Source organism: Vigna radiata, chromosome 8, assembly GCF_000741045.1.
Source record: "Vigna radiata var. radiata cultivar VC1973A chromosome 8, Vradiata_ver6, whole genome shotgun sequence".
In the NCBI taxonomy this organism is placed as follows: domain Eukaryota; kingdom Viridiplantae; phylum Streptophyta; class Magnoliopsida; order Fabales; family Fabaceae; genus Vigna; species Vigna radiata.
Window position 1 is genome coordinate 1,153,831 of NC_028358.1, and position 16,356 is coordinate 1,170,186.

Consider the following 16,356-nt stretch of genomic DNA (forward strand, 5'->3'; position numbering starts at 1 on the left):
TTATATTTTATGACATTTTGTATTTTTACATTTAATCTTGTTTCAAATTAAAATATTCATTCAATTTTCAATCAAAGCAATAAAATGATTATCCTATTAAACATAAAACCCATGTTTTAAAGAAATTATTCATACAATGTAAATTTGTTCCAATAGAAAAAATTAAGATATTATGTCTTAAAATGCTGTACTCACAAAATACATGTGTCTTCAATATATTTTCTTCGATAATATAATTTGTTTCGTTGTTATTTAATAATTTAATAATATGGAAGTAATTATGATAAGATACCATATTTAATATATATATATATATATATATATATATATATATATATATAATAAGATATTAAGTAGCTAGGTTTATTAACAAGCTATAATAATAAATTAAGTAGAATACGTGCTCACGGCATTATGATATACAATCACAAAACAAATATAAAGAATTATTAAATAAATCCAAGTTTATTATATTTAATCGATTTCGATCCTCATATATGATTAAAGTTTTTCCACTTCGCCAAACAAATGACACTTGTTCATTTTCTAATAGCATGTAATCACGTTATCAAAGTTTTTCAACTTCACTAAACAATTAATGACACTTGTTTATTTTCTAATAGCATTCTTAATGTGAAAATTAATTGTATAGTTATTTTTTTTTATAAATTAAATATCTTACTAACGTTTATTCTGTATTAGAAATTCAGTGAGACTAATCTCAAAATATTTTATAATTGTCACAAAAAAAAATTATATTAAAAAAATATTTAAAGATTTTGGCATGAAAACATGTAAGTGAAGATACCCAATTGTTAAGAGTGACAAATTTATTCTAAATCAATTTTCAAAAAGAAATTTAGAAATTCAAAAAATATATAAAATTTCTTATACATCATCGTTAGAAAGTGTGTTATTATAATGTATATACGTTAAGATATAATATACATAGATGTTAAACAAATTTGAAATAATAATTGAAATTCACTTAAAATGATTATAAGTTATTTAAAGAAAATAATGAATTATATATCCACGTATAAAGAGGTCAAACCAATATGAAATCATTAGAAATTCTAGCTTGAATTTTGTTATGAATAAGGATGATTTTAAATCCACTTTGAACTATATTTAATTTACCATGACTGATAATTTATAACATATCGCCAGACATCTAGTCCTGAGATTTAGTTGAGAAACTTTGTCACTCAATCATAAATTTTAAAGAAATAGAAAGGTCCTTTAAGTTACATTGTAACACCTAATCAACCTTTTTATATCCCATATGCGATAAGAGTTTGATAAAGTCAAAACACAATGACATCAAATTTTCAATTGTTAAGGAAATGATACAAAATAGACAATTTTTCATAAAAACATATAGAGATACACTCCATGATAACAAATTCTTTTATGGAAGGTCTTCCATCAAAGGTTTTTCTTGGACACACTATTCAAATAGGTATTTTACAATTTGAGGAAATTGTAATTAACTGTGAGCTAGTCATTTAAGTGATTTATGTTTTATATTTTGTACATACTTTTGTATTTGGATAATTTATTTTGATCAAATATAAAAATTGTTATTCAATCATTACACTTTGTATAGCAATGTTGTTGATTGATCAAACTAAGATAATGTAAGATAAGTTGAAAATCGACATGCACATACGATCTTCTTCGTGTGATTTTTCATGCTACACATTTAGTAATGAGTAAATATATTTAAATTAGGGTCATTATTTGGTTAATCAAAATAATAAAATGATACATTAATATTAGGTTTATAACTAAGAATACAATTGTCATGAAATACTATTATATAAACACCTTAAACTTGTTGAAAAATGTGAGTCTAAATTCTACATTAAATAAAAATGAAAAAGTAAAACATTATATAAAAGAGATAACAAAAGAGGTTCATAAGATCCTATACATCTAAAAGATTACATATTCGTTATTAATCTCATTATCAACATCTTCACAGTGACAAATTTAGATACCTTTGTGCATTATTTTCCAGAATGAATTATATTATAGGTTAATTAAATATTAACATATGATTGTGATATGTATTTTTGTTTTCTATAAATAAAAACACGTGGTTAGACATCACTATTATTTTTTAAAACTTTTCTCATGGTATGAAAGTGTGAAATATGAGTTTCATATATATATATATATATATATATATATATATATATATATTACATTGCTTTGCTTTTTTTACATTTTTTTAAACTTTTTAAATTTCAAATTGAATTTTCTGAGTTGCCCGTTGTGAGCTAAACTGACTTTCTGTCAAAACCCTAATCAATCTCGCCCCTTATAAATATCATTCCAAAAGAAAACCCTAATTATGCAAAAGTGCCATTTCTTGTTTTCCCGGCGCAACAAAATGTCGAAGCCAGGTTTGATTTTTTTCATGTTTCCGCTTCCACTCTCATTTTTTTTTTCCGTTACTATATAGTGCACGATTTCTGCAATCTCCATCTCTCTCTCTGTCTCTCTTTTTCTGCCAACCTGGTTACTGAATATGCAGCGGATAATTATTTTCAAAAAGAAGAGAAAAAAAGAGAGATTATTTTAGCTTTTGGTTATTCTATTTTGTGGTTTGCTTTTTTCATGCAATCCAATACGTTTTCAGTGAACCTATTAAGTGAAAATGAAGTTGGCTTGACGTTAATTTTGCAATAATGTGGTTTTCTTAACACTGTAGATCTTCAGACATCAACCTATTTTATGTTGGCATTGTGGAGTTGGTGGGTCATAATAATTTAACAAAACAATAATGAAGAATCTTACCTTTTTCGGTTTCCCTTCGGCTTGAATATTTCATATTCTACACATCAATTGAAGAGAATTTGGTTGGGGTGACATGACTGTTTGCTTTCATGACATTTTATTCAGTTAAGTTTTGTCAGCATTATTTTTTTTTTATGGTCACTTCGTTATAGAAAAATTATGGTACCTCCTGTTTTGTTTCAGGACGAATTGGTTATGCTGGAAATAAGTTCAGAATATCACTCAGTCTGGTGAGCTGTGGAGATGATAGGCTAATAATTTTTATGATCTAAAGATTATTAGTCTACCGCTGACACAGCTCACCACAGCTACCCTAGCAGGCTACCCTAGCAGACTGAGTGACAAGCTTTGCCTCAGCAGAAGGCAACAACAACACCCATACCAGACAGAAACTTATAATAGAGAACCAGGAGTTGTTACCCAGGTATGTTGTGTTTTAATCGATACCTAGAAACGAACAAATCCGGTGCCATTTTTTTTTCTCTGGTTCCAAACTTGTGATTTTACGCTAGTTGAGCGTCTTTGCTCGAGTTTACATGAACGTACTAAAAAAAATCACGTGTGAGAGTTAAATAGGTTCGAGGGCTTGACTAATGCATTTTTAGTGGCTTTAGAACTTGTTCTTTAAATGGGAGGATTCAAATCTTGCTGGTTGAGCAGCACATATCCTTTTATTCGTGAGGATATGTTAGCTTGAGATATTTAACCAGCTAGATCGATGCATGCTATCGAATATATCGAGTTGGATCTCTCATGGGATCTTACTTTTCGCCATTCGGTACATTGTTTCATTCTTTCCAATTTTTTTTTTCTGTTTTATGATGACTAATGTTCTGTTCTGTTGATATTTATTATTGAAAGGTAACTTAGCGCAGTTTGGTTTTATAAAAAAAATACTGGTAATGTACTGTGAAGATTTTAATTTTGAGGTTTTTCTACATCTCTTAAGGCCAGTTATACCATACCCTTACCGAGCCCTTTTGTTTATCATCTCTGTCAAGGTTTGGGTTTTTTTAATTTTTCTTCTATTTTTCGATTTTTATTATGAAATTTTTGTTCATTTGGGAAATGGAATGTCCGAAGAGATACAATTTATAAGAGAAGGTTTTGATAATACTTATTATTAGTTTTGTGGACTTAATCTCTCTTTCTTTCTCTCTCATCTTTTTAAGGTTTTTAATTATCTGATACATAGTTTCTATCTCCAGACTTTAGTCAGGTATTCTCCTCAAAAATATTATGGTTGATACAGTTACAAGTCTGGAAAACTAATGTGCCCATCGTTACAGATGTGATAGTCTTCTCGTGCTTACATCTGCTCCATTGGGGCTCTACACATTTGTGGCTGAATTTTACGTAGTTCTTTGTTACACTATATATTATATATTATACAAAGACAAAAGAAATTGTTTTTTTGGGTATTTTTAGTTTTCGTTTTCTTTACAAACTAAAATCTTTTTAAAATTTTTGAAATCCTATATCCTCAGTTTATATGTTGACATATTTCCCTATATAAGTCATACTTTACTCATTCGCATTATTGTGTCCAGACATTAGTAAGGTGTCCTGATCAACAAACTATGGTTGATACAGTTACAGGTCTGCGATGACCTTTTTGTCATGTTTACATCTGCTTGGGGCTCTACAGGTACATGATCCGTATACCTCCTCACTTTTATTGTTATACAATCATAATTTGATTGCATGTTATGATTCTTTTAATCTACAATTTCTATATAGCAGAATGTTTTAGCTTGCTTGGATGGGGGTTTTCAAAATTTATAAAAATTCAAAATTTGAGGGAAATAATACTAATTCAATTCTTGTTTTTGTTAAGTTGTATTTTTTTTTTGAATAATTTTAGTGCAGCTATAATTTCAGTTTAAAAACAAAATGGAAAATAGGTAGGCCCTCTAAGAACTCTCATTCTACAATTGACAGTCATGTCAGCAAGCTCCAATGGTGGAAACCTATCAGAACAACTTCTTTCCAAGAACCCCTGCTGTAACCCCCATTGGCTTAATATGGGAGAGATGAGCTTCTGGACTATCAATTTTCTTAGAGGCATGGCTCTGGTGTATTATTTTCAATCCTGGGCTTATGACATTTTTATCAACAATATTCTCTTAATACAATTATCCATTTCATGCTTCTTCTTTTTGGGTAATTTTGAGCCTTGAATTGCATACCAGATTTTTGTACCAATTATTTTCATATTTGACCCACTTTCTGTTTGTTCTGGAATAATGGTCAGAAGGGAGACAGTGATGTTGTTTTCATCTTTTAGTTCAGAAAATAGACATTAGTAAGAGCCTTAGTCCTGGCAAGGTAATTCAGTGATGTTGTCAAAATATCATTATCCTTTATACGATGTTGTCAAAGTATCATTATCCTTTATACAAATGCTGATGATGCAGCCATGGTGAGGCTCTTCTCTTCTGTCTCTTGCCTGTGTAAAGATGAATCTGAGTCTCTTTTCTGAAACCCTGCTATTAGGGTTATACTCATGAGTCATTAGTTTAAGTATGAGGCTCCACTCTTTGAGAGAAGGTTGTCTTGATAGCTGTTGCCCTCTTGAAGTTGGTTAGCCAATGATCATTATAATTGAATTTCCAAACAGCTCTCCACATACATACACGCACACAAACATGTATTTCTTTCTGCTTCTATTGGGAAAACAACAGCAACTACTTCTTCTTCTTCTTCTTCTTGCTATTACGAGGCAATGATGATGTTTTCTGCAATTAAATCAGATATGAGTGAAGAGCTGTGTCCTGGCTAGGTGACTCGGTGTCTGTGTGAAATTGACCTTCTGGTTGCACAGATGCTATTGACGCAGCCTGTGCACAAGCCATTCCTTTGCTGTCTGAAAAAAGGCGAATCTGAGCCTCCTTTATTCATAATAATTTTAACTTTCTGACATAATTATAAATTTGTATTTTTCTTCTGAATGCTTTAATATGGCAGGTTATAGGAACACATTCATTGTTCACCCATATAACCGAAGCTTTTTATTGCACCAATGTTTCTGCATTTGTATGTGACTTGGGGAGTGTGGCTGAAAAGTGACCTTTTTGAGCATTTGATACTTCTACCCTCGGTGAAGAATCAGTATGCATCATGGCAGTTACCGGAAGTAATCTTTATTGGTTTACTCATCGAGATGAGGTTCAAATAATTAAACAAGTGATTCTTCACTTTTCTTCATTTTCATTTCCCTCCTGTAGTTGTTCTATAGTGATGCACATGGTTAATCCAAATATATTTAAATTAACTTGCGTTTTGGTCAAATAGGATTCATGAGGAACCTATTTGCTCCATTAATATGCATCTGATTCAAGTTGATTCTTTCAAAGGGAGAGAAATGAGAGGTAACACGACATTTCCCCCAAATGCCTTATTTTGCATAATTTGTATTTGACTTTTAATCACTGATTTTACAATGACTTGTTCCCTTGCCTGCAGGACTTGCTTGCTAATTTTTTGGTTTTAAACTCTTCTGCAATCTTGAAAAGGATGTGTTGTTTTAGAACCTGAGGCTGATTTTTGTCCTAGAACTGCAAGGTCGCCAATCATTGTTCAATTGTTCAATTTTTGAATCAATTTTAGGCAGGGGGAACGTTTGCTGTTCATGAAACTTTTTTAATGAAAGTAGTGGCGATGCAGCCTAAAAAGGATTATGATGACATACATTCTGATGTGTGTTTTTATCAATTTTGCAGAAATACTGTACATGCAAATTTTTAGAAGGATAATGATACATAGACAACATTTTTTGACAACATTTGAACATCATCATATATGTCATTATGTAATTGGTTCCAATGACACAATGACACCACCATGAACCAATCACACAATGACACGTATGATGATGTTCAAATGTTGTCAAAAAAATGTTGTCTAAGTATCTTTATCCTTTTTAGAAGGAAGGCATCAACTATACAAACAATTTATTGTACAAATGAAAATAATAAAAATATGAAATCAAATTTATGAATCTTCTGAACAAAAACCTGATTATAAATTTTGATGTAATAAAAATCTGTCAGTATTGTTAAAGGTGCTTTGAATTTTAAAACATACCTTTAATGAGCTCCAGAATTTTTACAGAACAAAAAAACCTAGCTGCGAATATTAAGTTGTTATTTTTCTTTTTCCATAAATTTGTTTTCATATTTTTATTATTTCCATCTATATAATAAAATATCACTGAAAAGAAAATAATTGTTATGTAAATCATATTTATTGACAAATGCATGTACTAAAAAATATGCAAGAATTGTTAAAAGAACAAAAATCATCCATATAGCTAAGAATCCCATGTTTCATTGCCTCTCAAAACATAATGACATATGGGATCGTTGGATTCAACAAGTTTTTTGAGAAGAAAATAATTAAAGATAGAGATTCAGGTGTTAATTGGTTTAATATGATGACTAATACTCTTCTAAATAAGAAGGTTGAAAACCATTATCAAGGTGATGATATATTGATAGAATTGATGAAATATTTCTTATGATTTTTATTTTTTTTCATTTCATTCTATATTCAACACTATCCAATTAATAATCCTGTTTAAGAGAAGAAAAATTGAGAAAACTGAGAGAATCATGAGAGAAGTGAATTTCTTTGAGAGATCCTCTTCCTACTTTCATAATAATCTTTTAATTGGTGTTATTCTTCTTTTCTTCTTCTATTATTTTTCCAACACTTAATTTTAATCAATCATCTGCACAATATTATTCTATGGTGTCTCTTTTTTCTGATTGAATTTTGTAATGTCTATAAAACATTACATTGATGTTGACATCTACTAAAAGTATCTCATCTTAATTTTCTTTAATCCATCTAATGATTTATGGACGGCATGGTGTATATTATAAAAAATATATTATTAGTTTCACACCCATAAATTTTTACACACATTTTATATTCACTATTTTATCATCCAATTTCTTCTTTTTATATGCATAAAAATTAACTTTTTCAATTATCAAAATACTTTAAAAATAGGTTATGAAATGGTATAGTATAAAACAAAACATTTTTTTAATGATTGATCCTATAACACTCAATAATTCTATATTACATAAAGTTAAAATTTAAAACAGTTTAAATATTTTTTTTCTTCTTTTACTTTCCAAGTCTACATTAAATACCCATTTGATTATTTTTTTCTCCTTTTTTATTTTTTTATTTTTTTTGTTAACATGGTTATCGGAATCATTCTTGCTATCTCCTTTTCACATTTGGTCAACTTTAGCAAGTAGAAGTTAGGTGACAATGGCAGAGTTAATCACATGCTAGAGAGATCCTAATCATAGTAATCTAATTGATGTAATGTGGGTCAACTTGATCAGATACTTTTCAGAAAATTGGAACTACCATATTTGACTAACAGAAATTGAACATCTCTAATGTATTTCAATGGCTATCTTCAAACAATTATTCATCAGGTTAAGGACTAATGACAATATCCTCTTACAGCAAATATAACAAATCCAATCAATACTAGGATTTGCCAAATTTTCTCCATCAAAAAGCTTTTACATTCCACCCCCTTCAGCAAAAAGAACAGGGGAAAAAAATATGGTTACAAGAATTCAGTAAAAAGGACAAAGAGAACTACTTAACTATGACAAACAACAATCATAAAACAATGCAATGAAAACCTGATTCATGTGTTCACCTAAATGTTCTCATCAACTGCCTGATATATGCACACCTAGTTAGAGGATGATCATCCTGCTAAATAACCTTAACTTTGTTTTTTCTGTTGTCACAATTCCCATGCATCATTTAGGATGAAGAGTATGACTCTGCCTGTGAATAATAGCCACTGCTACTGAGAAAGATTGTAGTGCAGACAAGGGTGATTGAAAATGAATGAAATATAATCCATTATGAATATTAACCATCCTCAAGGAGGGGCTGGAATTGCTTGAATCCTGAAATCAGAGGGTAATATGTTCATCTCATTGCATAGAAAAATAACTGTCATTTGTTAACCAAACACAGACAGTACATAGAAGATTACAGATGCATGCTGTCAACTTTTATACAAAATTACTTAAATCTCATGAGGAAAATAATAGCAGCAGAACTTTATGTGTCAAAGACAGATTATGGAATTATTACATGGTAGTTTTGGTGACCTTTAGTCAAATTGGATAATGAACATGATCATTTCATACCGTTAAAAAGTAAACTTTAAACCCGACTCAATTTTATAAAATCGAATTGTAAAATGAGGTATAAACTTACCTTATTACTAATTGATACGAGATTTCCAACACATACTAACTTTACCAATTTTTGTGGAGAAATCAAAATACATATAATGCAAAACCAAATTCAAAAGAAAACTAACCACAAAAATATAGGATATCAACATACCTGAGTAACTAATTCAATAGACTTGCGTTCTCCTTGCATATCATGAGACAGAAGGTTCTCATTGGTAGATCTTCTCTGAAGTACTGTTAGGGGACATCCCTCATCCCAGCCACCACAGTCACAGCACCCACCAGATTTCCATCTATCAATGAGACTAGAGGGACCACTATGTCTGGTTCTAGGTCCTCCATGAAGGCCTGCTGGAATGATGATGCTTGTGCTTGTTAAGGAAGCCCCACAATTTCGATTACAACTTTCAGAAGGCAATGTAGTTTGATTCACACCAGATTTGTTGAGAAATTTCATACCCCAGCCTCCTACTTTGTCCACACTTTTAGAGGGAAGATGGTCTTTGACCACAATGGCAGCCAACTCAAAATTTGGTGGAACATTAGATGCTAATAAAATGTTCTCATCTAGACCACATGATTGTTGATCCAATGCACAACTTCCTCTCACGGTTTTTGATCTACTGAACCTTGAGAGTGTTCTGTGTATAGGTGATGGACTAGTTCTTAACACTCGTGATGCTTTCTTAGCCATGCCCTTGTTCTTTACTTGAGAATGGCTTGAAGTGAACATTTCTCTGTCACAAATTTTACCATCACCAAATAATATAAACCTTGTCTCCATCACTCTAAGATTTTCAGGGCAGAGGGTGAGACAGGTTGATACATTCATCTTACCAACAAGTTGCAAATTTCCCTCAGGAAACTCGCGGCCCTTCTGGCTTTCCTTGTTCAAGTGAAACAGGTACACATAGTCCAAATCCTCATCATGTGTTGTGTCTACCTTGCTCAATTTGGCTACATAGACCTCATTCTGATCATCTGCAGAAAAAACAAAATAAGGAACACCTTGCTTCCAAGTGCACTGAAGCATTCCTTGAGACACGTTAGAAGCAGCTGAAGACATCATCCAATCAAAACAAGCAGAGTTATTCTTGGAAGTGCTTCTTTTATTAACTGAAATGGAACCATACTCATGACTTTGCACCATTGGTGTTTCCATTACCTTTCTATTAGAAGAGATACTAAAGCCACTTGGAGAATCCACAAAATCATAGCATATCATATTTTTAGAATCAGTCAAGTTCATGTTGTTCAATTTTTCATTTTTTTCTGAAGCACTAAACTGCTGAAGTAAAGGACTATTCAGTATATTGATCATACTCTTAGTCCCCATTACAGTGCCTAAAGTCCAATTCTCTGCTGCATCAGTACTATCAACTAAACTCTCAGTCATGGAAGCTACAGGATGTGCTAAGACTAACTGATCGGAACCAGCTCTTTCTGCTGAAGTCCACAAGTTTTTGGTTTCTAAGGATGTGCTCACCGGTTTGTTGTGCTGAGAAGAAGCTTTCAATGCACTATTGTGCACAGATTCCAGACAGCGACGAAGATACATCTCATCTGCACTTGCCAGAAACTTTGGAATCTTGTAGTGTCCATGAACAAGTAGAAAGAATAAATGCTTTGGGAAAACACTATTTTGTGATTGGATAGTGTTTTCAGACACGGCTTGCTGAGAACTTCTTCTTTTAGCCAACTTTTTTGACTCAGATGCTTCATATAATGAATCTCTTTTACCTTGACACCTTTTTTGAACCCAACTCAGTGTATTTTCCATCTTCTTCCTCTATCACACCACAATATCCTAGTGGCTGAAAAACCCTTTTTTAACCCTAATCTTCCTTCAACTAGAAACTAAGCATTACAAGAATAGCATCCTGAAAAGGAGGGAAAAGAACTGAATAAAAAGGTAGCATAACAAAAGAAAAAGCGTGCAAAACAAAAAATTCAAAAGATACAACTGTTTTTGCACAAATTATGGCAGCACGGCACACAACTTTCTTACATTTAAAACAAAATATAAAAGAAAAAGAAACAATGGAATATACTCAGTTCATATAAATGCACAAGGTCAATACAAAGTCAAAGAATTTCCAGAGTAAATTACACATTGATGAATTTGTAAGGGTACCAAACCAGAAAATGTGCTTCAATGAGTTCATTTAAATGACAGTATCTGTTGTTATACTAAAGACAACACCAATAATCTGGCATTTCACCATCTCAAAACCAGAAAAGAAAGGTCAATCAACATTGTAAAACAGAAGTAAACTGGACAATCAACAACATAAAGATGAAAAAAAAAAAATACAACTGTATATCAAAGACCAACTTTATATACCAAAGAAGAAGAACCAACCTCAATCAAAAGCACAGAAAGCAGAAACAAACTGAGAAGAAGTACCTGATTTTCAGACAGCAAAACTAAAAAATGGAATGAGGAGTGCTAATGAACCCACTTGAGAGGATGGAGAGGAGAAGATTGTGAGTGGTGGGAAAGTGGGAAACAAAAGATCAAAACACAAATAACAGATGTGATGATTATAATATAATTTATAGATTTTATGCAATAGTTTTGTAATCTTTCAAACTATGTATATATAAAAAAATGTAACTGTATAGGAAGAGGACATTAGACAGAATTGTAGGTAGAGTTAAGGAACAAAGAGAAAGAAAAAACTAACTAAACTAAGTAAAACACCAAGTTAAGGTAATGGCATAACATAATGGAGGTACCAACATAGGTTTGGTAAGCCACGTTTGTTGGTTGAAAAATTGTACACTCTTGAGTCTTGATCTGAGGAGGAAATAGAGGGAGAGAGTGCACACAACACTCCTCAAAATCAGGGTTCTTTCGTGGGACCACTTTCTTTGTAACCATTCCCACATAGGATAAAGAAAGTCAGGTACTTTACATGGTTACATTCTGAAAAAACTATTTTGTACTGTCTGATATACTTGTAATGTAAATAAAATACAAATGCTATAGGAAAAAAATGTTTGATTAGTAAAAATCTAACAGGTATCTTATTGAGTAAGGATGTTTCTTTCTTTTCTTATTGCTTAATGATTATGATTAACAACATTGTTTGAAGTTTGCAGTTACATACCAAGAAAACTTCAATTCCACTCTGTTTCTAATTAACGTATATACAAATACTGTGAATTTATAGTTTTTTATCAGACCATTTTAAGAATCTACATACATTGGATGAAATTTTAAACATGATTAGAAAATAAGAGCATGTTGTGAGAATTTAGTGCATGAATAGATGAGCTGGTGTGCATGATGGGTACATGAGTCCACTAGAGGCCAAAGCAGGTGCCACTTGCAGACTTTCAGCCTTTAAATTGATAATTGTTTTCCCTGTAATTTAATGCATGGACATGATGAGATTGAAGTTGTTGTTTTCATGGCATGTGAAGGAGAGAGAAAGAGGGATTAGGGTTAGGTTAAGTTGTCCATTGTTCAGATTCTGAGGAACATATATACCTTTGGGGAACCTATTGACCCAACTTTTGACCACACCAAAGTCTGCATAATTCTGCTATTCTTATTCTTCTTTCCTTCCTGCTGCTTCATTAATTCCTCACTTCATAAATTTCAATCACTAATACATAATCAAATTCTTCTATAATTAAATTCACTTGAAGTAATTATGCTAATAAAAAAATATATATTAACTTTTTAGGTTTATTTGACCAACTAACATAAATGAAATCAATTGCTTCTGTATTTAAGGATTCTGTTGAATTTTTATTTTTTTTAAGGTTTAATACGGTTTTTGGTCCCTGGGAGGTTTTGTTCAATATGGTCCTACCTTTTTTTTAGTAACAATTGATCCCACTTTTTGAAAAAACTGTTCAATTGACTCCTTTTTGGTTTCGACGTCAATTTTCTAATGGTGCTGGTTACGACATCGATAAGTTCTTTCATGCATTCACCTATCCAAATGTTATTTTAACAGTCCTGACATAATGTTATTTTAAAAATCATGTCATCATCGTATACAATAAGGACTATAATAAACAATTTAAACTTGAATATGGGACCACTATGAACAAAAAGGACTCAATTCAACAATTTTTTTCAAAAGGTGGGATCAATTGTTATGGAAAAAAAAGGTAAGAATATATGAAAAATCATGGATAAAAAAAAACTAAAGAGGGGCACGATTGCAATTTAGCCTAAATAATTTTATATTTTACATATAAGTTTTTCAATTTAATTATAATTCTGGTCCACTTAATTGCGTGAGTCATTTTGATCCTCATAGTTTTTGTCTATAAATGTTTGATAAAAAAAATCAAACCATTAAAATTATAAAAATAAAAAATTGTCCGTACTCGAACTTAGAGATACCAAATTTACGACTACAAATTGCTATCGTTTAAATCAATTTCACAAAAGTGCATACAATTTTCTAATCCAAATTAATTCAAAATTACAGTACAAAAGAGATTCATTTAGCACATTAAGATATTAAAAATAAACATATAAAAAATTTAATAAAAAAAATTAAAAAGAATAAACTCCCGATCTAAGAATTAAAAAAACGACTAAAAATATATTTAAAGAATTTTTATTTACTTATATAAGCATTAAGCAGAGGAGGGTGCAAAAAGTACATTCCCATTAAATTCATAGTTCCCACTAACACAGACAATCATTTAATGTTACCTAGACAACACGGAGAAATAGATTAGAAGGGTAAGTGTTGCATGTGAATGAAACTTCTCTATCTATAACTTCAAATGACTTTAGCTCTATTTCATCATTATTAGGCCAATGGGGTCAAATGAAGAACATGAAATGGAATAATAGAAGCTCAGACAGTGAAAGGTCTAAGTATTCATCCGTACAAGTAAATTATTCAAACAAAGGTGGTATGGAATCAAAATTATACCAATTCTATTTTATCCAAGTTTGCTAGGAGTCGCTATTTGTTTGTGTCTCTCGTATTTTGTGGTTCTTGTACCAACGATCATTCCTTGTTTTCAGTATTCGGATGTCACATGTCCACCAACTTTCGCTTAATTCGTTCTCGAACCACATGGTACTGGGAGAAGTTAGGCTCTGATACCACTTGTAACGCCCGGGCAACTTACAGGGAATATTGACTCCCCCCACACATCAACACGAGACTTTCCAATGTGTGTTGTCCTCCCTCGCACACTTTCCGGAAAAACTTCCCAGAAGGTCATTCATCCTTAAATAACTCCATGGTTAAGCGTCCTTAGCCCGAAGTAATTTAGGGATGAGTGACCTTCTAGGAAGTTTTTCCGGAAATGTGCAAGTAAGGACAAAACACATTGGAAATCCTCGTGTTGATGTGTGGAGGCAGTCAATATTCCCTATAAATTGTTAGGGCATTACAGAGGACATGTTCCAAAGCAGAAAATACCTCAGACCAGGGGTGATTAATCCTAATGATGTGGACTTGGAATAGGAACATTGACGCTCATCATGACCTCGACTGATAGACTTATGTTCTTACCACGTTTCACAATCTTACATCGTTTAGAAGTCGAAACCTAAGATGATTTAAATACTTCTCCTTCCACCCTTCAAGACACTTTTTAAGGACAAAAATACGATGAAATATAGTTCAAAGCGAACAATATCTTGGATAAGGATGATTGTATGGATTTGGCATAGAAACATTGATCTCATCATGAGACTTTGAAGGATGTGTTCCATCACAGTTTTAACCTTAAAAAAAATCTTAAAAAATAGAAGAAGTAATTAATATTTAAACCATCTTAGACATCAACTCTTAAATGATGAAGAGTATTGAACATTATAAAAACATACAAATATATTATTGAATATTTCTTTTATTACCATTCTTTATTCTCTAAATAACAAATAACTCGATATCTATATATTTTGAACATTCAATAATTAACCATCTCAATTATTTTTAACAATATTACGCAAAGGTTTTATAAATTTTATTTAAAGTTAAATAACTCTATTTGACAAAATTTACTGCTGGAAAAAATAGTCGACATTGCTTATATTAGTAAAAAGTTTAGTATGAAAAATATTGTTAAACAAAATGATGTTTCAAATAACTAAAATAAATAGAAAAATTATTATCAAATTAAGTTAGGCAGTCATTAACAACTTTAATTGAAAATTTAGTTATTATTCAAATACTTAAATTTTTTCCGTACTATAAAACTTAATAAAATTAATAAAATAAATAAGTGATTAAATTTTGTATCCATTACATATGCTCTAAGATGAGGATTCTTGGCAACCATTGAGTTAAAGTTTTGGATTTGACATAAATTCACCATTCAAAACTATTTCAACTCACCACACCATTGATGTCAATTCCACTTATTGGAATATATATATATATATATATATATATTCATATTTAATCCTTTTTTAATCCAGGTCATGAACATGATTTTTAATTTATTTTAAAAATTAAAACTTACTATATGTAATTAAAATAAGATTATGAAGTTGTGTTGTAAAACAAAACTTTTATATTCGAGGTCTTGTGTAACATGAATTATCAATTTTTATAATTTTTTTTTCTAAATTTGTCTGAGAAAATTTCAAAAAAATTGTATATCCATCTATATGATATTTTTAAAGAAAAATAATATGTATAATATTCATTTATTAAAAAAAAAAGGTGAATGACTTGAACTCGGTGGAATCTTAATTTCTACATTTTAAAACGAGTATAAACAAAAAGTAAATAAACAATCAATTTCAAACTGATTATTTAATAGTTAGTAATGTCACTAATCTCAATCTCATGATCGATTCATCTTTAAACAATTAATTTAATACTAAGAGAATAAATACCTTTTTAAAAGAAGAAAAATATTCCATCTAAAACTCTTTTTTCAAACATGCATCTTATCATTTTTAATTTTTCATAAGCTAGTTTTAATAATTAGTAAAATATTGTATGAACTATTGAAAAAAAAAAATCATAAGATCAAATCCTTCATGCTATTATCTTCCGAGGATGAAAGTAAAAAATCATTTATGATTTATGTTTTACAATTAAACTATTTACAAGAGAAAAGAAGAAGAAGATAACTATACTTTTTAAAGTGTTGTAAAAGTTTGGATGAGAATTTTGACAAATAATATTCTTAAAGTTTTTGAAATAGAAGTACAATTGTTTCCTTTCCATTTGAAAGTTGGCAAATGATAAAAAGAAAAGTTTTATTGTTGACATGTTTAGCTAATAAGAGTTTCAAGTTACACCTAGTTTCATGTAAAACTAACATATAAATAAATAAATAAATAAATAAATAAATAAAT

The 16,356-nt window shown here is 30.6% G+C and overlaps 1 protein-coding gene and 1 long non-coding RNA gene across 4 annotated transcripts; one reads left to right on the top strand and one right to left on the bottom strand.

The window, feature by feature from the left end:
• The first annotated feature begins 2,294 nt into the window (after nt 1-2,294).
• On the top strand, nt 2,295-6,495 carry LOC106772193. 3 transcript variants are annotated; one of them, XR_002669068.1, is made up of 6 exons: nt 2,295-2,411; nt 2,989-3,229; nt 4,356-4,453; nt 4,747-5,973; nt 6,100-6,176; nt 6,271-6,495. It is a non-coding gene; the product is annotated as an uncharacterized LOC106772193 (long non-coding RNA). The 3 variants fall into 3 exon arrangements; XR_001376561.2 differs by having other exon boundaries at nt 4,747-6,176; XR_001376560.2 differs by having other exon boundaries at nt 4,399-4,453; nt 4,747-6,176.
• Nucleotides 6,496-8,032: 1,537 nt separating this feature from the next.
• Nucleotides 8,033-11,879, bottom strand: LOC106770020. Its single transcript, XM_014655839.2, has 3 exons — nt 11,461-11,879; nt 9,205-10,933; nt 8,033-8,756 (listed from the first exon to the last, which is right to left on the bottom strand). Exons 2-3 carry the CDS (start codon nt 10,831-10,833, stop codon nt 8,604-8,606), a joined length of 1,782 nt encoding a protein of 593 aa, XP_014511325.1. The 5' UTR covers nt 10,834-10,933; nt 11,461-11,879; the 3' UTR covers nt 8,033-8,603.
• Nucleotides 11,880-16,356: the final 4,477 nt, after the last annotated feature.

Coding starts and splice junctions, on each gene's coding strand:
- LOC106770020 (XM_014655839.2), bottom strand. CDS start 10,833: ATGGAAAATACACTGAGTTGGGTTCAAAAAAGGTGTCAAGGTAAAAGA. Junction 8,757..9,204: donor CTATTGAATTAGTTACTCAG/GTATGTTGATAT, acceptor CTCTGATTTCAG/GATTCAAGCAATTCCAGCCC.